The following is a 24,930-nucleotide window of genomic DNA, read 5'->3' as shown; positions in this document are numbered from 1 at the left end:
ATATTCCAAAAGGAAGAGGTCAGACAATGGGTTTCTAAGAATTTGATACTGCTTCAGGAGGCTTGGGAGGGAGCTAAGCACTGAACAGTGAGTGAAAAGTGCATTCACAAACCCATTGCTCTGCCAAGCATGCAGGCATGGGCACCAGAGATGGGCAATGACCCACCCAGGGGTGAGAAACAAGCTGATGGTGGCACTTCTTTCCTTCTCCTGACTTTTGGGTAGCTCTCTGCTATTGCACCCACTGGCAGTAAGCAGAGAAGTACCACTACTCATTTCACATCCTCATTGTAGTGAAATATACCTTATTTCACAACTCTTCAGTTTGTGAAGACAGATTTAAACAAAGCCATGAAACCCCTGGTGTTAGTTATGCTCCCAGATCTAGACAAGTATCTAAAACCCATGGAATACCATGAACCTTGTTTCAGTCTAGGGCTCACTTCTGAAGAAAACATTCAGATGTGCCTAGAAGGACTTTGCTTCATAAGAAACCAGGAATGTGGCCATCTCCTAGAGCTTTGAGGACCTGATCAGAAATAATATCCAGAGTACTGGAGGCATTGATATGGGATCTTTATCAAAACAATCAAAACACATTCTGCTCAGCTTGAAGCCACAGAGGAATGCCAATGCAAGCAGCACCATTCAGATTTTGTTTCCAGTATAAGAACAACCAGGATACAATTAATCACATTTGATTTATGAGAGAGACATACCTAGAGTCCTCTATTTTTCTCTGTCGTTCTAAGAAAGCACTTTACCATTACAGAGTTTATTGTTACCTCCTACTGTGGCCTTGCCATTTCATCCCTTGGCTGTTTCTAGTCTAAGAGGAAGAGCATCTTATTAAATTATTACCTCAAATGGCAACTATTTCACAACAATACCAATTAAATTTATCACTGAGATCCCTTCTTTTAAAATTACTACTGATTGTTAAAATTACTCTCAAGTTAATCATCTCACAGTTCTCCTTGGATCATTTTATAAGTTTCAAATTCCTACCATATCATCTTGAGAATTGTAACACTTTAGAATGGGCCATAACTGCACTAACATAACATTAAATAAAATACATGTTTAAAAATGCCTATAAATGGCAAATTGAAAATTTATTAGTAATATAACTAATTTTCTGAAACCTAAATTTGGACCATGTTGTACTTAAGCAATAACTTTAACACCAGTTACCTGAGAAGACCTTTTGGGCTTTGGCAAGACCAATAAACTCATTTTCAGAGAGAGTGCAGAAAGTACCAGCAGCCAAACGCTTTCTTCAAAAGAAAGTAAGAAAAAATTGTCCAAATAAGGGGAAATAACACAAAGAGCAGACAGCAAACACATTTGCAAAAGACTGAGCAAAAAAAGGGGCAGAACACATACCAGATGTTATTGTATGGAAGTAGTTGGGCCCAACTGGCTAGAAAAGTAAAACTTATTTTTTCCCATTGTATATATACGTATATCTACCTTTAATGAACATATACTAAGTCTTTGGGATTTTACCCACGAATCAGAACACTCAGCCTTTGAAATGCACAGCCCATATTAACATTATTTTAGTAGCCAACACTTTGGAAATCAGTCTCCTCTCTGTGAGAGACTAGTTGACATTTTGGGAACTTTTGATCAGCTGCCAATCCTCTCTGTGATACAGCAAACATGCCTCTGCCTGGTATGACACAAGAAATTAGAATATTTTTGCTTTCAGTTTAATTTCCTCTTTGTTCTTACTCTTACCAGGTCATGCTCATCATGTTCCTGGGACCAGCAGGGAAACTCCTTCTGTGGCCCACACGCTGCAACATCATTTTCTTTTTACATGAGTGGACCTTCCTTTTTCCCACTGGAAACTCAGTCAAAAATTGGTCACAAGGATTGCCAGAACAGCCAGTGGAGCCGTGACACTGCCTCTTGCACTCTATGCTCTTGGATCAGCTCATCCCCACATGCCAGGCCCTTCACAGGTTATCTGCCCGTCTGGTCTTCAGGGAATCACAAAGACACTTGGGTTGGGAGGAACCCTAAAGATCACCCAGTTCCACCCCCATGCCACAGACAGAGATACCACCCATGAGATTTTATTCACTGCAAAGTGTTTTGTTCCATCTTTGACCCCACACCTCAGTCCCTCAGCACTCTCGTCCCTTGTTTCACTGACAGACAAGAATCACTCTGCTTCCTTCACAGCAGGGCATCCAGCCTCTCGAACAATTTCTGCTGTTTAGATGTCTGTTAGCAAGGAAGGAAAACAACATGACAAGCTGAAGTGTCGCCTCTCAATTTTATGAGAATTGCAGTAGTTTTTAAAAATAGATTGTAGGTGCTTTCAGAGCATTCTACAATTTAAATCTCCTCCCTATGGGCTTCTATAGTACCCATACTCTTCCTCTTTTGTAGTTCCTAATTAAAAATTCTGCAAGGAACCTTTCTTTAACATCCACTCTCACAGAATCCTTACAGAAGGAAGTTTTAATCCTAATGGAAAACAGTGGAAAGTTTTGATCCTAATGGAAAACACACTTAAAATTTAGGGCCCCCTGGCAGTGATAGATGAGTTCAGCTCCTAACTCTCCTTTCCTTAAAACCCCATCACAAGCCCATCAAACCCTGCAACACATTCTCTTTTCATTAGTTTAGAAATAATAAAAAAACCCTAAATTTTGAGATTACAGCAAAACCTTTCCTTTTGGAAAAGTAAACCTTTTTAATGTCCTCTGCATCTTCTTTAGGTTGCTTTCACTGTTTACTTAGAGGATTAAGCAATATTTTTTATCTAATCAAAAGCATTCCACAGGAAAGAAAAATGAGTACATATAAACCCCATCATGAGCACATGAGATGAGGATTAAAATATGACCAGGAGGTTTGTTTGGAACAGAGATGTCCAAAATGTTTCTTGTGTCTTGTGGTAGGGCTAGTGCACCAAATAAAATTCTAACAAGCTTGTCTGAGTACATTAATGCACTCACAGAGAACACATAAGTACAGAACAACAATCCAGAAAAGCTCTCAGAAAGGAAGAGGTCAGCTGTTTATCCTGTATGTTAATTTTGGAAAATTTAAATCAGTTGATGCCAATCTCCTTTTAACTGGAACATTTGTCTGACAATCATGCAATAGCTCAACATTTTTTTTTCCCATTAAAAATAAATCTGAAGTGCCAGGCCTGGCCTGCTACACTCAAATATTGTCTGAAAAAAAATTATGAAAATAGCTGGCTGGTATGGAATCCTGCAGGGACACCCACAGAAACAGTTTTGGGGTATATAAATCTAGGGGCATTTAGCATTTCCCTACAAATCAGCCTCCAGTCACAGTGTAATTCCAACTGAGCAGCTTCTGGCATGGGAAAATCCCCTCCAAAGCCCAGCTTTTATCAGGGATGCTTGCTGAAATGCTCATGGGAACACAACAAAGGCCAAACCCAAGACATCCATTTTCTGAATTTCTTCTTAGAGCGGTGGATGGGAAAGGTCAATTGAAGTTTCAACAAACTGCAGCTGGAATTTCACTAGAAAATATGTTCAATAGGTCACTTGGCCACCACCACTAGCACCAAGACCTTCCTAACATTCTACATGTGAAACTCAAATTGGAACAGAGTAACTTAAAATCACTGTTTCTCTGCATGAAAAACCTTTGTTTCAATTTTTAAAGTTATTATATAGTCCTGTTCCTCCTTTTTTTGTGTTCTGAGCATTAACACTGCTTGGGGAGGCAGAAGAAAGAGTTTTTACCCCATATAATGATACCTCCGTAGAAAAATAAAAGTAACAAAACCACTGTAACCAACCATGTAACTTCAAAAAACCTAAATGCCTTTGCATTGCTTGTTATTATTTCCCTTTGTTACACTACTGTAAAGTTAGAGTCAAAACTCTGTGGCATTAAGTTCAGTTTTAACCCCTTTGGCCATTCCTTTTTTATTCAAGTTCCTTCACTTTTCACTCCTCTCATTGAAAAGTGGCCATGGCCAAGAGGTTCCCAGGCAGTTCCAGAACAAGTTGGACCCCAGGAGCCTTTAGAAAACACAAGATAAAATAATAAAATAAAATAACAAAAACTCCAAGAATAAAATATTGGTATATTTTTTATCTAGTCTGGAAAAAGGGCTTTTAGAAGCTGAGTACCACTTTATAGTACATATATACATTTTAAGTTTTAACAAGGGAAGTGGCCTTGTATCTGTCAGTCAAAATCAACCAAGAACTGAAGGATTAATTCAGGAATAGAAGAGAGACAAAGGGAACTACTGCAAACACATGCAATTGTTTCTGCCCTTTGGAATATACATTTACAGCAGGTTGGTAGAGGGTCATTCTTCTAAAATTCCCTTCTTTAAGGCTATTTTGGTCTTTCAGATTGACATTTATTCATGTGCAGAAAGACAGTTTGCTGGTGCCTTTTCAAAATGCAATTATAGGGAAGCAATGAAGTTCAGCAACACCTTAGCTGAATTCAATATCCTGAGCACTTGGGGGCAAAATCTGAAGTCAGGTTTCTCATGCATACCTGACACACCATGATTGGTGGCTGTCTCCCAAAGAAACCTCAGCAGCTGAACACACTTTTATAAGAACACTGTGTATTTAATTACTGGGCAAGGAACTGGCAGATTTTAAACCCCCTTTGTGTGATTTTTCTCCCCCCACTGAGATGCCACAATTTAATAAATTTAGTAAAGCTATTTCAGCTAAGTGCTTTTCATATTCTGACTGCCAGTGGCACCCTTGTTCTATACATTTGCTGTGCACTTGTCCTTTAGGAGCATTTTTTTCATTGATTTATAGCACTATGCTACCTCAAGAGGGAAAATAGAGCAAACATTCACAGAGATCTCCAGGAAAGTTGTTTTATACATTGTGTATATTAATTCATGGCTTAATTATTGCCACCCAGCAGAGCCTATGTTCTTGCCTACTCCCTGAGTGCCTCAGATATGTTACCATGAGTTGCAATGAAAAGAACAGTCAAATGCATTGGCACTTGCAGAAGACAGTCACAATGAAAAGCCAGTTTGGGTGGATGCTCATTAATGCAACTCTGATGCTAGTGTGCACTGTGCTGTTTTTACCATGCCCTCTGACTGAGCCCTGTCACAGCTCCGTGGGGAAAAGGGACCTTATTGATCTGATGTGTTCATCCTTACTCTGTACACAGTGCCAATGGACACAGGAAATGTGAAAGAGAAAACAAAAAATAAATTAGAATTTAAATTTCCTCCTTGCTTCACAGCAGTTTTGTACATCCCTTTTCGCAATTTTCTGTGCAGAAACTCTTTGTATTTCACTCCTCAACATATGGAAAGAAGGAGCAGTCTTATAACAGGAAAACTTCCCTGTGCCTTCAGAGCCTGGCAGGAGTCTTGTGGTGTATGTGATAATCCAGAGCACATTTTTAGTGCCAGGTGTGCTTCACTTGGTGGCTCTTCGAAGCCACCATGTTGGCATCAGTGTTGGTCCCAAAGCAATCCAGGAACTCAGCTCATTGGAAGTTTTGGTCCATGACAATTACTCAGTGCAATACCCCCACAGGATTTCAGCAGAGCCACCAGGACTCGTGTCACACGCCAGGCACGTGGGACCCCATCAGCTCAGCCTTCAACTAGGTCCCATCAGGATCCTCTCTCTGGGACAGCATCACAACCTGCTAATGCGAGTGCTAATAACCTGCTGCATTAACTAGTACCTAGGGAATTTTCCACCTTTTCCTCCCCCTTTACATTCCACCTATAAAAACCCCACTATTCACAGCAAGGAGGAACAGTCAAGTGGTTACACGACAACAGTGGATCAGGTTCTCATCATGCACTTTCATCCACTTCCAGAGGCTGACTATTCTTCACAAAGATATTTTAGACACACACAGATGAAAATAATTGCCTAAAAGTTATATTAATAGATGTAATGAAGAGCTATCAGAGAGATTTGAAAGGGTCCTAACAGCCATGATGAGCTGTAGGTTGGCAGGGTTTTATGGGAAGAACAAAATGAGAGGCAGAAAAGGAACCACTGATATTGTCTAGACTGCCCACACTGCTGTACACTGTGCCAAACTCTGTGCACTTTGCAGGTGGTATGACACCTTGGAGGAAAGTTTGTGGGTTTTCACACTAAAAATCCTGCTCATGTGTGCATTAGAATTATTTAGGGATCTCCCTCCAGCTACAGAGATAGTGCCAGTGGGATTTCTGAGGCCCTATGTGGTGGGATGAGATATCCTGATGGATGGAACCTAAAAGCTTGTCTAAACTGAAAAATGGGAAGTATTTATGAAGAGATAAACTCTACTGGCAAAGACAGTGCACATTATTTACTGCAGAAATTAGTAAGTGCTTCAGGGAGATAAATGACCATGGATGCCATAAAAGAATAAAATCTAATAACTACTTTTCACCTGCCAGTGTCACCATACCTTTAGAATACCTAGATGCTACTTTCCCAGAAAACTACCTTTTTAACCATATCATTCAATCCCAGCTAAGCCTGACCCAAAGAATCTTGCCATGGTCTCCTCAAATCTCAGATCCACCCTCTGAAGCTGGTGCAGCTCAGAGCTCCTTCAGGTTCAGATCTTAGCCAAGCCCAGCTCACACTCATATCACATGTAGAGCAGGAAATGCCACATGCACTGAGATTTCCAAAAATGTCAGCATTTTGCATAACTCACTAAAATTGGGCACCACAGATTGCCATGATGCATGATTGTAGAAAAAGGTCCTTAGGTTGTCATCTGTCACATGCTCTGGAGAGCTGAAAAGGTCAGAGCAGTAAACTCAGCTGGGGTGAACTCTTATGTATTTCACACTATTTCCCCCATCTACTCTCCCCACTCTTTTTATTATGACTCCTGTCCAGATGTTCACAGTACACCACATTTCTAGAGAAGGCAGGATGTCTGCTGAGCATACCCACAGAAGTAAAAAGAAAAGCACTGGCTGAGCTCCAGACATTATAAATCTGGCCCCACTGAAGCAGGCAGGAGCTTTGCCACCATGGAGACAGAATTTTACCCCATGTGAGCAGTATTCTGGGAATACCCTCCCTCCAGACACACTGTGGGAGGTCTTCTGGTTCTGAACCATCACTGGAAACACAGGAAGGGAAATTAAACCCAAACCAAGACAACAATACCAGAGTGATTAATCAACAGACAAAAAAGAATGCAGCAACAACGAAGTGGGAGGTGTTGCAGGAGTGGGAGGAAAGAAGATGGCAAGTCCTTTACCTCCTGGACCACTGAACTTTTGTGAGGAGCAAGGGATGGTGCAAGGACTGGTGGAGCTGGGTGCAGCAGGCCAGGTCAAGGCTGCACTGGAGTCTTGGAGTCTGCACAGATTCAATAACAAGGGGAAAACCTTGGAGTGCAGATTCAGCCTTGGAGCAGGCTGGCATCAGTAGTGCTGTACAGAGAGGGCAGAACCCACAGCTTCAGCAAAGATTCCTGGCAGCAGTCAGTGCCATCACTTACAAACTGCCAGGCAGGCCAGCTCACAGCAAGGGCACGCTCAGCAAGCCCTGTGCTGTGTAGCTGAGCATTCTGAATATGAGAAATACAATAAACAGACATAATGCCTATAAAGTCCATCCACTCTGACAGCTATCACCCAGTTATTTAGCCTACAGCTACCCTCTGATTTAGTTAGCATTTGGATTCATACCATAACTATACATAAGGTCCTGGATGTTCCCCTCTCACTCCCTTAAGAGTTCAGGTTGCCTACAATGCCCAGTTCTACCTGTGAAAAGCCTCTTTTCACAGCCCTTTCCTGGCCTGGCCAGGATCTCCAGGTGATGATGCTCTCCTGATGCTCTGTGGTTTGCCTGCTCTTGGTGCAAGGTCCTTGTCCGTGGGCTCTGCGGCCAGCCCTAAGGATTGTCTGTTGTCCAATATTGTTAAAGCTAAGGGGGCAAATGGAGGGTAAGGTGGAAAACAAAGGGCACCAAGGCAAAATCAGGCATTTCTGTAGCCTCACAGTATTCTGCTGGCTCTGAGAACCAGCCTTAAATGCATTTCAAAACAATTATTGGAAGGAACAGAATCCCATCTTGTTCTGAACAGCTCTTGCCAGCACTCAGGGAGACTTGAGAAAACTGAATGCCCCCAGATGGCAGCATGGAAGATGGCTGGGATTAAAACCTTGCTGCTCACCCCTTGCTGAATCCAGAACTTAGACCAAATCTGAAACCTGAAATCCACAAAACAGAATGTAAAAATCTGGGTCACCAGTATCTATGGTCACAAGTCTAGTCTTTCTAGAAGTTATTTTCACTTCAATGACACTGGCATGACAACATGAGAGAAAATGGGATTATCAAGTCTCTCCACAGAGTAAGAAGAGTAATGTAAAATCATTTCAGCCTAGTGCCATCTTCTGTCTCCTACCTTTTACACATAATATTATTACTTACCTTCTTTTTCATGCCCAGGCCCATAGCAGTACCTAGAAATCATTGAATATGCATATTTTTCCCAGAACTTAGACAAAACTGCATTTTATCACATTCTTCTACCTCCCTTCAAGCATATCTGATGATTTTCTATAACAGTCTTGTCACTATTGGTGACAAGGCACTATTGGTGTTTGATACACCAACCGGTATCAAACAGATAGGTATTTTCTACTGATCTGCTGTTTTGCCTAAAAATGAGAATTTTAGACTAGCACAGTCCTCATTCAAAATAGCTGACAACATTTCTTTTAAACTGTCAGAAGCAGATATTTGAGAGAGAACATAATTTTTAGGAACAGAGAGACATGCAAGCATTTTGAGAATTACCTGTTCCAATGGTACCGCTGACATACCTTACACAGTGAAAACTGAAGGCACTGAAAACATGTAATGATTTGGTTTTGTACAGATCATCGGCGTTGCTTAACTGCACTCAGGCTTTCAAGTACAGCAACTCTGACCATCAGTACAGCAGAATACACCATAATTAAGTTTACTTATCCTCAGGCAAATGGAAAGCCCTCAAAGGCCGCTCACTAGAGACGGGTGTGTGGCGGGGGTTCCTGGACATGCATTTCGGCGCAAATGCTGCCAGAATGTGTCACTTACTGGTGGCAGTGAAGGTGCCCTCGGCGGGCTGGGGGAAGGAGGGCCCGTCCTGGATGACCTGCAGCGCTCCCACGCTCCGGGCAGGGGGGTCCAGGGCCACGGAGCTCTCGTTCACCGTGGTGTCGCTGGCCCCCGTGATCTGGTTCGTCGGGGGGCCCCCGATGGACGCCTCCAGGTCCGGCGGTATGTCATCCATGCAGTCTGCATTGGGCTAATGGGAAGAAAAGGAGAAAATCCAGCTCCTACCTAAATATTCCATTCACTTATTACCTCTTCTTCAGACTTTATGGCTTTGAAAAATGACAACATACAATGAATAAGCACACAGGGTTTGTCTCCATGTGCTTAAAACAGTCTGTTGGGAGAGAGACCCAAAGTATGCCATGGAAATATTGAGTATTAAACTGTGTCACCTACAATTGCTAAACATTCTTATGTATGCTTTTAAAAGGGTTTGGGAATGTGCACATTGAAAAGGTAACTCACTTTTTGGTATGATCTGCTCAATCACAAATGTAAACAGAAACAGGAGCTGAGGGGGAACAATTATCTTTTCTAATGATTATTATTATTTTTTAATATACATTTTACAGAGCCAGTATTATTACAGAGCTTACAGGAATAAGAATTCAATAAGAATGCCCTGTGGATGCATCTATGTGTGTGGTGCAAAACTAGAAGCTAAAACTGCTTGTAAGACAAGTTTCTAAACACCAAAACATCATCTTTGCTAATACTGTATTTCCTATAAAACACAATTATGAGAAAAGAAACAAGCAGACAAGAATGGGAAGCTGAAGAGCATTTTTTGATTCACAGTCTTTCTTGCTATGTGAAACAACACCAGTGACAGAGGGACACAGCAAGACGTGTTCCTAAGGAAAAAGACAAGCGATTTAAGCAGTCTTGTATCCACAAACTGAAGTTTGGAATGGAAACTAGAATTGCTGTTGTCTGGCTCCAGTGTTATCCACAGGCAGCAAGAATACCTCAGATTTGGGATAAAAAAGGGACATTCAGCTATACCAGATGTTAACGAAACTCAGTGAATCTGTACTTTTGCAAGTGAAGTACAATCACTTATATGTAGGACCCAAACCTATCCCTTAGATCCATTACTCTTTCCCTCTCTCTTAGCTATTATAAAACAATGTTTTCAGAATTTCATTTTTAATTTAATTTACCTTTGATGGCAGAGTATATTAAAAACAAAAGGCCTATTTTCCTTTCTCCTACAGGAAAACATTATTTCAATTTTTCAGGGGACCAGTTGTCTGTCCTTTGCTCTGATTCCATTTATTCCTAGAATGGGGTTTTATCACAAACTTTTAAACCTTTTAAAGAGGGGATTATAACTGAAAGTCAAACCAAACATTAAAGATACAAAAATAATATTGCTTGAGATAATTAAGCAATATTATTTCCTGTTTACTCCTGAATAATTTTAATCGAAAAAATGCCCAAAACTAAGCAGCATGCTATAAAATGATTTATATTAAATTCTGATCAGATAAAGGCCAACCATTTGCTGGTAGATGGTTAATAATGTCCTGGAGCTGCAGAAGTGGAGGTGTTGGGGTGCTCAGCCACTGTGAAAATGAGTGGAGGAGTTTTGGTTGACACCAGCAGTTTATATACAGACACAAATTTTTATAGATTCCCCCATTGGTTCCCCACAGCTGCCTGGGGAATCTGAGCTTGGGGCACATCATATTTGAAGTCTCTATTACAAAGCAAATGCAGAGTTTAGCTGTGAATTGAATTGAAACATTTAGATATTTGGGGTTTAACCGATCCTTCCTGGAAAACCCAAAGTCTTCCTGCTAAATGAAGCACAATATATCCACAGACATGCAAGCCAGGTCTTTAATAACAACCACAGGACAAACATGCAGCTGGCAGGAAAAAACCCCACAGCCTGTCTGGGGCAAGATTTTCTCATTCATCCCATTGTAAAAGCCTGCAAAAGGGCTTTGGCAAATTTGCACCCAAGTCTCCCACCAGAGGCTGATGCCTGCCTAAGGCTTTTTTCTTCTTTTGTGTGTGGAAATTTCAGCTAAGAGGGCTCAGCAGGACTCAAGAACGTGGTTGGGGAATGACATTTTGCTTTATCCACTCTACAGCAACGTCTGCCACCTTTCACTGAGAAGCCCTAGAACTTTACAGGTTCTTTGAGGGCAACATCTTTTCCCAATGGACAGCAGCCTGTGGACACCTGGCTAAGTGACGAGCCTCTGAAAACACCAGTTCATGTGTGCTGGTGGCTTTTTTGGCTCATGGGAGCTCCAGAAAGCATTCCTTAGGAATGACAGCCACCCTGGGCTGTCCTCAGCTGTGCTGGGCAGGGAGAAGGGGGCGGACAGCGTGAAATCTGTGCAGGAAATTTTTACAGAATAAAATCCCCCCAAAAAAACCTTTGCTAGTGGAACATAAACATCCAAGTGCTTTGTTTTTAGTGTCAAGACACACCGACACCAAAGCTGATTTGGAAATCTTAATTTGAACCAGTTGTTCGTGTAAGTTACAGCAGCATCTTTAATGGTATGCTCAGTACAATTATCTATCTGAGATAGAACCTAAGGAAATATTTCTGTATTTAAGCCTAGGTCAGAGATGTATTTAGGCCATCAGCAGAGATGCTGAATGGCAGAGCTAGCCTTCATTCATGTATTTAAGCCTTCATTTGTGTATTTAAGCTTTCATTTCTGTATTTAAGCTACCAGTGGAGATGGTGAATGGCAGAGCTAGCCTTCATTTCTGTATTTAAGCCTTCATTTCTGAATTTGAGCCATCAGTGGAGATGGTGAATGGCAGAACTAGCCTTCATCTGGGCTTTTCATCTTAGACCCCGATTTAATAGCTGTATCACCACTAAACATATGAAAGACAATATACACATTTAGCAGAAAAAGTAGCCACTCTGTTTGGATGCATTACCCTAGCTACAATGCCCTCCTTCTTTTTTCCCACTTGCATGTTTTCAGTTTGGATTATATTAGGTTTATTAACATATCTGCCTGCTACCTGCTTCCTATCTCCATGGAACTGGTTTCTCTGAGAATGGCTATAGCAGCTCCCCAACACATTCAGTGAGCTATTTTATTTTATAGAGCTCTTTCAAATGTGAGCTGGTGCATCACTGACTGGAACTTGGGGGGCTATTTACAGCACCTGGAGGTGTTTCAGTATTGAACTTCAGGAGCCTTGCACAGGGGGGAGAGTGACTCACTCCTTCCCTGAGCTCTGTGATAGCTCCAGTTGGGAATGTGTATGGCAGACAGGACACACACCATCTGAATGCAAACACACAACGACAAAGATCAATCACTCTGGCAGCCTCTAACCACATCTGAATGCTCCAAATAACAAAGAGCTTAACAATTTCTTGTATGTCATGTGCTCCACCACATGCTTAGTAGCTGGGAGAAATGGCCCTTAACTGGAATTAGGAGTACAGACCTTACTTCAGATGGACTTTAGGAGAAATCTGACAGAAAAAGGACTTGCTTCCCCAGAATGAGCAATTAGCTGTCCTTGATGAGTATAGCAGACAAAACTTTATTTGCAGACTTTCTACTTTCAGATTTGAACCGAGGGCATGATTAAAAAAACATAAAGCCAGTCCTGAAAGCTCTGTGAAAGATTCTATAGATCCACCAAAACACCAGTGACCAATTTCTGCTTCACCAAGCAGGCAGGCACAGACACACAAATCCAGCACCCAACCAATGCCCACGCACATGCTCTGCCTTGCTAATACCAGTGGGGTGCAGGACAGAGGTAGGGTCAGACATTTCCGACTGTACTTCCCTTAGTAAATCAATCAATTGTTCAATAATATGGCAAAAAGAGGAAGATGGGGACAGACAGGTGGCTGGTGTTTCCCCTGTGCCCTGATGGGCTGCTCTGCACAGTGCTTACCGGAATCCCCAGAGCTTTTAGAATATTCATTTTGCACATCGGGCAGGTGCGATGGTCCAGCAGCCAGGGGTCCACACAGGACTTGTGGAACAGATGCCTGCAATGAAAACCAGGATATCTTAATTCAAATGCACCACAGCACAACTTACCACTTAGTACCACATGATTCTGAATTCCTTTAAGTGAGAGTATTTCAACTGGTGCAGTTTGTGACCTATTCAAGGACTGCAGAACCAGGTCCTATGCACATAAGGCTAAAATGGTTCCTGAACAACTCAAGCACGTGTGCACATTTCAGTGTGCTGGGAATGGATGATGTACATACTCAGAGACTTAGGGAAAATACACAAAATGCATTAGCAAACCCAATTCTCTTTAAATGTTAAAGGCTGCCAGTAAACAAAAGCTGTTTGTGGGAAAAGGTAACAATCATGTTAGTTTTTCTTAAACTTCTACAGACAAACCTGATTATACATAATTTAAATGTGAAGCCATTGAGGGTCTAGTATTTTTCAGGATAGAGGCATAAAGAAATAAACTGAATTAGAAAAAAACCAACCTATCTTAGGAGAGGCATGTTCAGCACATCATCAGACAAGCACTCTGAACAGGTGAAAGCATTAAGATACAGTTCTTAGGCATGTGTAATTTTACATTTAGAAGTCTAACCAACAGATTTTCTTGACTTTGTTAGTTCAGTGTTAATTCATTATGTCTTACCTTTCAGCTACATGAAATTGTTATTAGTGATTGGTTTCTTTAATTATATAATCAAACCCATCAATATTCTTATTGGCAAATATTTGAAGCATGTTTGTGCCAAAATAATCAGTCCATTTACAAAACCTGAGATATTTATGAATCTCTCAGAAAACAAAACAGATTTCCAAAATCTGTTTTGAATAAAAAATACATAGTTTCCACCAAGACATTTTACCATAGGCCAGAAAATTCCCTTTTGTTTTCAATTTCCAGCTTTGAAAGCCTCAGTCAAACTGGGATTCATATTAGAGAATTTCATGATGTTTGTTCATCACTAAAAGCTTGGAACACTTTCATGCCTTAAAGACTTTAAAATCTGAAGTTCAGTGTTCCTAAAGTTGGCTTCAAAAACAATATTCTAAAAGAAATCCTAACAACGCCAAGTAATTTAAAAACATGACAGATCTTGTCACTTTGCACATCTCAATACTAATTTAGCACACTGTATTATGACTCCGTTAATTTCAGATTTAATATGTACTACAGAGGGAACCTGATTATTGACAGAAATCCACAGAATAATGGAATGCTACTGAAAATCAGATTTGCCCTTTAAAAAACTTTTACTGCATTATACGATTAGAGCTCTTTTTGAACATGTAAACATTTGTGCAGCAAAGCAAGGTGGCAGGCTTTGCCGATTTGGATTTGAAAGTTTATTGGGTATAGTGCTATGTACATGCTAATGGCATTCAACTAATTATCAATTGTTTCAAATTCAAGAAAAAGAAATGTCAGCATAAAATATGATGAGAGAACTGCAGCATTTCACTGTCCCACGGTAAGACAAAGATGTAAAAAGATCAACTGCACCAAAGATCCCTCCCTTTCCAGTTCTGACTGAGGCAGGTTTTAAATGGAAGGAGGTGATGGAGTCACCATGGGTGATTTCAGAAGTAATGACCCAAACAGGAAAACAGTGAGAGATGTTTCAAGCTCAGGCTCAGGACATGGCTTTGACAATCAAAGTCAAAGCTAGAAAAAAATACAGATTTTTTCCCTATTGTGTGCAACCACATTCATTACAAAATGATGTTGATGTCGATTTGAAAAGTTTTTCAAAAGAACTGCAATTGAGGGGCTGACAGAGAGGAAGGCGAGATGTTGTCAGAGCCTCAAAAGGATTTTTATGACGGAAAGGAAACAACTGTTCCCCACCTCTCCCAGGGACAAGCAGCACAATGATGTTGTTTAAACTGCAGCAAGTGAGATCAGGTTACACAACAAGAAAGGCTTCACCACAGCCAAGGTAATGAAGCACTTCAATAAATTGCCAGGGGGTTTGCAGCCTTCATCCCAGGAGACTGCAGAGTGTGTTGGAAAAAGCTGCCAAGAACGATGTGTGTGCCAGTGCCCTGTGCTGCTCCAGAGGGCTGCCTTCCTGGGACCCCTGCTTTTGTTTGAAATGTACTTGTGGCTTTTTTAAAGATGCAATTTTAATCATACAAGAAAAAAAAATCATGTTGCACTCAGTCCAGATAATAATAATAATAATAGTAATAATAATAACAATAACAATAGCAATAACAAATGAAAGATATATAGATATATAGACAAATATAAATATAAATATAAATTGTTAATTATAATTATATATAAATTATATATATTAATTATATATAATTATTTATATAATATAAATATTTATATAAATATAAATTAAATAATATTATTATCTTTTTTTTTTTTTTTTTTTAGTACAGCTATTGTAAAGTGTTCAGCTTGCCAACAATTTTGAGAGGCTTTTTTTCCAGATGAAGGGAAACTATTCTCCTCTCAGCTTCCACTCCTATGCAGAAAGAGAGGTACATCCCTGATAACCCCAAGTAAGATCATCAGTTGCCTGGATTAGACCTAGGGCTGAAGTAAAGGATTTAGAATTTTTGTGAGAGGCTGAGTAGCATCCAACAAGAAGGTGTGAGATTTTGGGGGGTGCATGTACAGCATTATTTTCTTCTGAGGAGGACAAAAGAAGATGATGAGGGTGAGAGGAAGGAATAAAAGGGAAGAATGCGTGTGACGAAATAGTTTTCACAGGAAGATAATAAAAAGAGAAAGCAGGAGTGAAAACTGAAATCACAGCTGTTCGTGGAGTGAAGGTTCAGGGAAAAAGAATGAGTTGGAACAAGGTCAGAGAATGTGTTTATCAGTGAAAGAAATGAAATGGCAAAAACAAGAACCTATGAGGCACTCAGCAGAGATTAGGGCTGGAAGAAATGTCTCACCTCCCTACAGAAGTTTAGTTAGTAAAAGTTTAGTAACAGGCACACACTGGGAGCAGCAGGACCAGCACCTTCTCCAAAGCTGGAGCAGAAAAGGCAGTGGTGTTCTGAAACTGGAGATGGAAGACAAGCAGAATGAAGTAAGGCTGTGACAAGAGATGCCACTCCAGGAACAGTGAACTTGGCTACGTTTGATCTGGTGTCAGTGCCCTTAAAGACAACTTCAGGGATGTTTGCTACCATTAAACTTAAAACCAGCTGCAAGTCAGCACTTTTTACTGCTATCAAGTGTCATTCCTTGTTTGTTTAATACACTCTGTAGAGTGAAGTTTATTATTCAGTCAGCTGTGGGAGCTACCTGACGAAGACAGAGGGGAAGAAGCACAAGTTCACTGGAAATTCTCCTCCGAGCTCTCCAGAGTGGGGTACACAAGAACAGCTATCCAGAGCCAGCAGCAAAGAGAGGACAGCTAGGAAAACAAGACTAGTAAACATGTATTGTTTTTTACTTCAGAGCTCATCCACTGCTATACTGGAGGTTTAATGAGGTTCCCATGCTAGAAAATGCACATGGCTCAACTGAGGATACTGGAGCAGGAAAACTACAGAGTCTGTAGGTCTTTATCAAGATATAACACTCTCCTACTCACTTCAAAGAAACAGAAATGAATCGACTCTTTGTTTTGGATGAGGAGATGAGATTGAAAAGAGCAGAAAGAGTCATGAGTACCATTTCATGTTTCAGAAGTTCAAACCCGTGCAGGTATGTAAAACACTGACTGCCCATGCAGTTTGCGCAGCAGGAAAGCCAGGGTTGGTGAAAGAGCTGCTTGAGAAACACCTTTGGGTTTGTGTAACTCCAGCCTGCTAAGGCTCAAACTATGGGTATTTTACAAGGCAGTTCTGCTGCTGCTGCCCTTTTAGCATGAGTCACTTTCTGGGTGACCTTTCAAGCCAGCCAGAACTAAACACCACCTGTTAACTCTGTGTTTCCTATTCCCTCTGCCTGACACAACGCCCTGGGTGACAAGTGCTCATTGAATTATGAGGTAGGACACAGTGAAAGCTAAAGCTTGGACATATATTTAAGCTGTTGTAGATCTACCTCAAAACATTGCCTGTCTCTATCATGCAAAATTTCTAAGCTTTATTCTCCTTCTGTACTAACAGGCTTGATGCCAAACCAAGGTCCACATTTTCTGGTAGTTTCTCATTTTTCCATATTTCTGCTTCATGAAGTGATGTGTTTGTGTCTGCTTATAGAAAAAAAAAAAAGAGTTCACATGCAATTTGTCATTGCGGGGAATCTACAGTAGGTCAAATTTGTGATTAATCTGTTGCTTTGTGTTAGCCATTTAGTGATGGCAGTAAACAGATTTAATGAATCACATGAACTAACAGAAATGGACAGCTTGTAACATTCAAATATCTACTACAGCAGGAAAATAAACAAGTATTTCGGTTTCTCAAGCCAGTGAACATGACAAGTCAGAGGCAAATTCTCCTAAGGCATTCATTCTAATTAAAAAAAAAACAGTGAGGAAAACAGATAAATCAAAACTTCAGTTTAAAAATCCTACTAAAGACTTTATTATAGGCTCAGGTCAGACAAAATTTCTGACTACCACACGAAACCCTCAGGGTCTCACCACCAATCACTAGTTTCACTTCACGTTAAATAAAGAGGCATTTCAGATATCTTTACCAAGAGATTCAAAACAGGCCAAAATAATAAATTCACCTTTCCCTCCCCGAGTTCTCAGGTAATCTCACCACTGTGAAACTGAGAGCAGAGACTGTCTTGAAGTAGAGATCATTAGAACTAAAAGCACATTCAATTTACCTGCAAGGCAATATCCTGACAACATCATTGGGCTTGTAGCCTTCGATACAAACAGCACAGTTATCAAAGTCTGGCTCAGTTTCCTATGGAAAAGAGAATATTCATCATATTTATTTCTTAGTTTGTTAGCTAATCTCTTCATACACGAGACTATGTGACAAAGTAAAACAGTCACTGAAGCACATTGCAAATCCAGTAATGCATTTCAAAAGCAGCAAGTCAGATTTTCTGACACGTTTCCAGCTGGAAACTTGCACTGGGAAGCATGCAGATTTAGTTGGTATGTTTTAACTTTCAGAATTTTTTGCATCTTTAACCGAATCACCCCCTCTCCACACTCAGCTTCACCCATAACTTGCTTACCAGCGCTGAAGGACACAGCAGCTAAACAAGCAATTGGCATTTCTGTTCTGCCTCGTTGTTCCAGAGGTCTGCAGGAATCCCCAGCACAGAGTTTAATTTAGTAACAAGCATTTTGAAAAATTACCTTGTCACCTTTCCTGATAGTCCTGACTTGCAGCTTGCTGATTGCTTTCTTCGCAGCATCTCCAAGGCGCCGCTGCAACACAAAAGTGGCTCTAAGCAAAGAGCATCTCATCATGCACAAATCAAACCTTTTCCTCCCTAGGCTTCTTAAAAATTTTAACTACATGGAACAACAGGAGAGTGTATAGATATAAACATAATAATTCATAAAAAGGGCAATAGGTGTTCAACAATAGGGTGAACAATAGGTGTTCGACGCTGCAGCAGTGCGTACCAATGCAGGTAACAAGTCCATTATTTGGTTATCCTACTTCTTCCCTCTCTTTTTTTAATGACACTTGTTAAATGTAAAAAAAAATACTGGTCAGTTAGCAGAGTGAAGGCTGAACTTTATTCTTACATGTTCCATAACTAGTTCATGATCTTCAGCAGGATACAACTTCTGAAAGTGAGCTGTTAAATTTTTTAACTACAAAAACTCTGAATAATCTCTCCTGTCTTTTTTCCCGCAATACAGAGTTGCCTATTTCATAAAAATGAGGTGGAAGCATCTGCAGTTTCTTACAGGTACAGCACTATATAGCCCAGCAGTAACATCCTGTCCATACATAACCATTTACTCATTCTTTGCCTTTCTATCATTTCCTCCAGTGGACCATAAAGTGATTACCACGTGATGTTTCTGACTGTTCCCCCACATTTCCTAAACACTGTTACTGTGCTGGCAGGGTCACAGCCACCAGGGTTAAAGCCTGACACAAAGCACCCTGTGCTCAGACACTGCAAAAGGACGTGTGTGCTCCTTGCAAGAGGCTGGGAGCATCGCAGGGTCACAGCCACCAGGGTTAAAGCATGTAATTACAGCCTGACACAAACCACCCTGTGCTCAGACTCTGCAAAAGGACATGTATGCTCCTTGCAAGAGGCTGAGAGCATCACAGGGTCACAGCCACATGGATTAAAGCCTGACACAAAGCACCCTGTGCTCAGACACAGCAAATGGACATGTGTGCTCCTTGCAAGAGGCTGGGAGCATCACAGGGCAGCTCACACAGTCACTGGCCAGCCATGGAGCTTGTCCTGTGTCAGTGCTAAAGGACCTGGCTGCTCACTTGTGCTAATCCAGCCACAAGGCAGTCTGGAGACAGCCTCACAGGCTGGAAAAGCCTTTGGGAGGTCATGCATTCCCACCCCCTGCTCAAGGCTGGATCAACTTCAAAGTCAGAGCTGCGTTAGTCAAGTTTTGACTATCTCCAAGAAAGGAGATTTCACAACCTCTGTGGATAATTTGTTCCAGTGCTTGACCAATCTCGGCCTCTTTTCTTGTCTAAACACACTAATGGAATTTCCCTTTCTGGTAATTTGTGACCATTAGCCTGTGCACTTCCAGGAAGAGGCTGATCCCGACTCCTCTCTGGCCACCCTTTCTGCAGCTGGAAGCACAGCTGCCACGTGCTTCTGCCCCCAGACCATCCTGCGACCCTGCTCTGGGCATTCCTCGTTTTTCCATGCCTCTCTCACATGGTTTCATGCAGCAATGCCCACTCCAATGTTTTCTTTAAAACAGTTCATGACACAGCACATTCCAATTTGCCACCAATAAATGACCTGAACCCTTCCCTTCGCCTCCTTTCCCCAAACACATTTCCAGCCATGTGATGCTAGAGAGGAGAGACACTTAGGGCCTTTGGTGATCCAGAAGACATTCAACTTTCTGAGCTGGGAAACTGCAGAGTTCAGAGGGGCCTGTCAGCAGCAAGGGTTTCCAGCTGGAGGGGCTGAGAGCACGCGGCCAAAAACAGAAGAAAGTTTGAGGTAATTCATAAGCTGAGACCTAATCACCACACAGATGTGACCACTAAACTGCCACTTTGGTCTTCACATTCAATTAAAATCACTAGATTAAATTTAGACAGTAAGTTTGTTGGATTGGAAAGGCTGACAAAACACACACAATATTGACAGCAGACTGCAATTTCAGATCTGGCTAAAGAGGTGAAGACAATCTTGGCTATAAAGGAGATTTACATATGAGCTTTCCAGCAACTTAATTATTGCACATGAAGGAGTATCTTGTAGTTAGACAACATCTCTTTCTGTGGTCCATCTTTCTCAGAGTCTCCCTTAAATAAAAGAATCAATGAGAGTTGGAAACATTTCTTGTCAGCTATTTGGTTCTTTAATGTGAATCAAAGACAGACTGATAACATGCAGCCAGACAAGAGCCATTATGTCATGCTTCAGAAAGTGCTTGTGATCCCTTTTTATCATTACTATTACTTTAATGAATGAAATGTCTCAGTTCTTTTTTGAACATTCTTGAAGGGGAAAGGACAAGATTAAAAACTCCTCTACATCTTTGATTTGATTGCTTTCATGTTTTCTTTCTCTTATCTATCGTAAATATAGATAAGTTCATAACTTACACATAAATAAGAATAATTTAGTTTCTGAAAGAACAGGAATTTCTTGGTCTAAAGTCGTAACTTCAAAGGATTCTCCCATTTGAATGCAAGGCATGCTATCAATAACCAATTATTTTTCCCAAAAGATAAGAGGCATTACAGCAGTTTAAGGGTTTAAAGTGAGGCTTAGAGATTTACAGTCATAAATCTCATAATCTCATTAGCAATGCTGCAACATTCAGTGCTGGACTGGAAGGAGTTAAGCATGTCAGATGCAGTGGTCTTGAGGAGATGGCAATGCTGAATTGTCTCTGGAACTTAACTTGTCATGTAATTCTAATTCTGCTTCCAATTAGCTCTACAATGTGATATTTCTTGATTTAAACAATTTCCGCAGCCTTTTACAAAATCTCTCAACTCTCTCATCTTCAGGAGCCCTCCAGGAGCAAGCTGCTGAGGAAACAGATTTTCTTACACAAATTTATTCTCTTCATGTCGAAAGGATTCATCAACAAGGCAACCACCAACCTCCTGGACATCTCGTTAGATGGGAAAAAAGGTTCAATCAATGTGAATATTACTACCTATCTTCTACTTCCATATGTAATGTACAGTTGTCTGTGCCAGAGGTACTCTCAAAAATTAAATGTATTAAAATAGAAAATTAAAATAAAAATAGATATCTCACCACGTTTGTAGCTGACACCCTGGCTGTAGGTGCACAAGCCCATGGTGGAAGACAATTCTGCGCTCTACTGCACTGATCCTCAGCCAAGTGGGGATGAATAGACCCTGGCATTCAGCAAGAATCTCTGAAATCCTGATTCTCCACTCATCAAAATCAGGCACCTAATTGGAGTAAGCTGTGTCTTCCTCCTGGCATGTGAACTTAGATTTTGCACACATGATGAGTAAGAGTGGTGGCTGAGGATGTAGATGGACTATGTCCAAGTTTCATCTCACTGTGGAGTCACAGCAAATGATTCCAGGAGATTTTTCAGTCTCTCTGGCTTCCTCTCTCAACAGCTGGACTCACTGCTTTCTTGATAGTAACCAAATCACTTTGTTTTGGATTTACTGCTTGCTCAGAAACTTACACCTAGTGAAAGAAAGGAAGTGAACTTGGAGAGTCACCAGATAAAGAGGGACTACACAAAAGTGTTTATGAGGCCTGACAAAAGGACAGCATGATTTTGATCAGAAATTTGTGATCCCATCCTTGAACTACAACAGAATGTGTCAAAGAAAAAGAAAACCCAGAACCTGATGGAAAACAAAGAGGAAACTCATGGGAAGGGCAAGAGCAAGCTGAGCTCTTCTGAACTATCTACATCATTATATTCTGTAGCCTGGACTAAAAGAAACAAGACTAAAAAGCCACAGCAACCCATTAACACAAATAACAGAGTTTTGTTTGCATATTGCTACTGTTTTCATATGAAAAGAGCTAACAAAGAGACTAGATGTCAGACAAAACTGTATGAAGAAAACTGCATGAAGACTTTTTAGGTTGCCCCTTATAATTGCCCAGTTTATCCCTTCAAAATAATAATATTAATAATTAATAATATGTAATTACTTAGGAGGCATCCTTTCTAATTCTTCTAAAGAACAGAAACCCCTCCATAGGACAACTGCTTGTGCACATGTAGGTCTCATTCAAACTTTGTAAAGAAAATACTGAAAAGGAAATATGTTTGAACATATAAAGACATCTGTTTCAAACTACAACATATTACCTGAATGAGCTTCCTATTTTTCTGAGTTTCATGTTTATGTATGTCTATTTACACTGCTAAGCTGCCTGTATAATTACTTGACTGAAAGCACACTTACTCACACACACAAATTAGGCACGCATGTGCTTCTGCAGACAAAGCATCTAAAAATTACCCCAGACGCTGCAGTCACAGCGAATCTGCTGCCAATGATGTTCCAATTCCAGCTGGGATAGTCTCGTTCTTGCTATCCAAAATTCCAGACTGTATATTTAAATGGAAAATACATTCTTTCTGTCTGTAAATACAGAGCAGCTGCTCTCCATCTCAGAGGATGCCTGAATTTCAGTGGGGGAAGGCGAGGGATTCCTACATGTCAAGTATTTGTTACAGAGTGTGTAGCAGGGCTTTCCTCTACCAAATGATAGTTCATACTCTGAGTTTTACCTTTTCTGCAGAATAAGCTAGGTAACCCTCCTGGCCCTGACAGTAATTTATTGAGGGTTCAGAAAGCTCTCTGAATTACAGTGCATTTTTTACAGTACAGTAAAATGGTTATCTCTTCAAATTTCATGCGTTGATAACATTTTCTACTGTACCATTAGCTTGAAATGTACAAGTCTCAGCTTCCCAGTTCTGCTGAGATAGCTGCATCTGGCCAAGAAAATATTACATTTATTATTATTGTTGCTATTATTATTCACTGCTGAACTACCATAAAGATGGGCAGTGCTTTACAAAACCACTGCCACTGACGTCTCTTCAGCTCTATAGGCTTTTTATCTCTTTCAAGGGCTTTGGACAAGATGCCAAAACCAATAACAGTGGTTTAATAACATTAGTGGCTATCACTACAGTCCTGTTCAGTGATCATTGTCAAATGAAGAGCAACACTTCTCTTTCTAGCCCAAGATCCTTCTAAGGAAGCATTAAAGTGAGAATAGGTTTTTTTTCCCCCTTTCTTCACTCATCAAGAACACTGCTTGACACACACATACCTCACAATGCACTTTGATCTCAAGGGTCTTTAGTTGTACACATTGCTATGACATTTGGCTATATGTACCACAACAATATTTTCACAAATAAACATCACCTTTCTGTCTATTTTTTTGTGTTTTGCATAAGGAAAAAAACCCATAATATACATACACTATTAATTTCTGTTTTTCCTTGAGTCCCATCTATACTGGCATAAGTTTTGGATTTTCCCAGTCATTTTAATGCTCCTATTCTTTTCACCTTTATTGGGCTTTGCCTGTTTTTACTACACACAGACAATTTCTTTAACTTTTACTCCTACAACAAACCCCGTGGTGATGTTTTGGAAACACAAGCAGTCTCTCCAGCCCTGCTGACCTGATTTCTGTCTCTGGCGTTGGCGTAGCGGAACCTCTGGATGTAGTAGAAGACCAGCCATGCCAGGGAGATGATCATCAGCACGATGAAGGAGATGGAGACGAACACCACCGAGGTGCGGCTGACGTACTTCTGCAGGTTGCGCGTCCCGATGGTGATGTACATCATCACCGTGATGTTCCTCTCCAGCAGGCTCACTATCTCCTTGCCTTTGGGCTCGGGAATCATTATTGCTACCACGTCTTCTAGGCCTAGCAGACAGACAGAGAGAAGGAACCTTAGGTAAATCAAATGATCACCAAAAGGCAATCTTAGAATCACAGATTATCCTGAGTTGGAAGGGACTCACAAAGATCACTGAAGTCCAACTCCTGGCCCTGCACAGGACATCCCAAGAATTCCACCCTGTGCCTGAGAACTTTGTCCAAATGCTTCTTGAACTCTGTGAGGCTTGGTGCTGTGACCACTTCTCTCCGGAGGCTTTTCCAGGGCCCAGCTATCCTTTGGGTGAAAAATCTTTTCTCAGCATCCAACCTAAACCTCCCCGGACACAGCTTCATGCCATTTCTTCAGGTCCCATAACTGCTCACTTGAGAGAAGAGATCAGTGCCTGCCCTGCTGCTTCCCCTCCTGATGAAGTTATAACCGCACTGAGGTCTCCCCTCAGTCTCCTCCTCTCTGGGCTGAACAGACCAAGTGACCTCAGCCCCTCCTCACACAACTTCCCCTCCAGGCCCTTCACCATCCTCGTGGCCTCCTTTGGACCCTCTCTAATGGCTCCATGTCTATTTTACTGAGGCTTATCTGGATGACATTGCTGCAAACACTGCAAAAAGAGAGGTGCACTGCACCCAACACCCCATACACATTTATGACAGTCTGTTTTGCAGGGCCATGAGTCTGTCAGAGAAGCTCCTCCAAACTCTGCATTCGGATCAGAAACACTTTCAATCACAGATTCCCACATGGTTTCACAACCAGAACTCACCAAAGCATCACTGCTCTTGCACCAGGCTGGCACCCAGAGAACAGCTCCACATGCTCCCAGTGGCGCCCACAGCCCAAAGCCATGCAGCAATTTGTGACTCCTTGCTGGGAGCTGGGCTCTCCAACTGATAACATTTACAGTCAAGATCACTGATCAAT

At 41.1% G+C, this 24,930-nt stretch overlaps 1 protein-coding gene across 2 annotated transcripts in view; it reads right to left on the bottom strand.

Moving 5' to 3' along the window:
- Positions 1–24,930, bottom strand: part of RNF150 (ring finger protein 150) — a 71,291-nt gene that overhangs the window by 5,313 nt on the left and 41,048 nt on the right. The window contains exons 2-7 of one of the 2 annotated variants that reach the window (XM_059471013.1): positions 23,785–24,035; positions 18,304–18,375; positions 17,817–17,899; positions 12,990–13,086; positions 9,069–9,279; positions 8,228–8,449 (exon numbers count right to left, since the gene is read on the bottom strand). In XM_059471013.1, the coding sequence (XP_059326996.1) occupies positions 8,388–8,449; positions 9,069–9,279; positions 12,990–13,086; positions 17,817–17,899; positions 18,304–18,375; positions 23,785–24,035 (776 nt within the window). In that variant the 3' untranslated portion in view covers positions 8,228–8,387. Of the gene's footprint in view, positions 1–8,227; positions 8,450–9,068; positions 9,280–12,989; positions 13,087–17,816; positions 17,900–18,303; positions 18,376–23,784; positions 24,036–24,930 lie in introns of those variants that run through there. The other variant, XM_059471012.1, reaches the window with a different exon arrangement.

This window comes from Ammospiza nelsoni, chromosome 4 (genome assembly GCF_027579445.1).
Source record: "Ammospiza nelsoni isolate bAmmNel1 chromosome 4, bAmmNel1.pri, whole genome shotgun sequence".
In the NCBI taxonomy this organism is placed as follows: Eukaryota; Metazoa; Chordata; class Aves; order Passeriformes; family Passerellidae; genus Ammospiza; species Ammospiza nelsoni.
The sequence above is the reverse complement of the archived record's forward strand: the minus strand, read 5'-3'. Positions and strand labels throughout refer to the sequence as shown.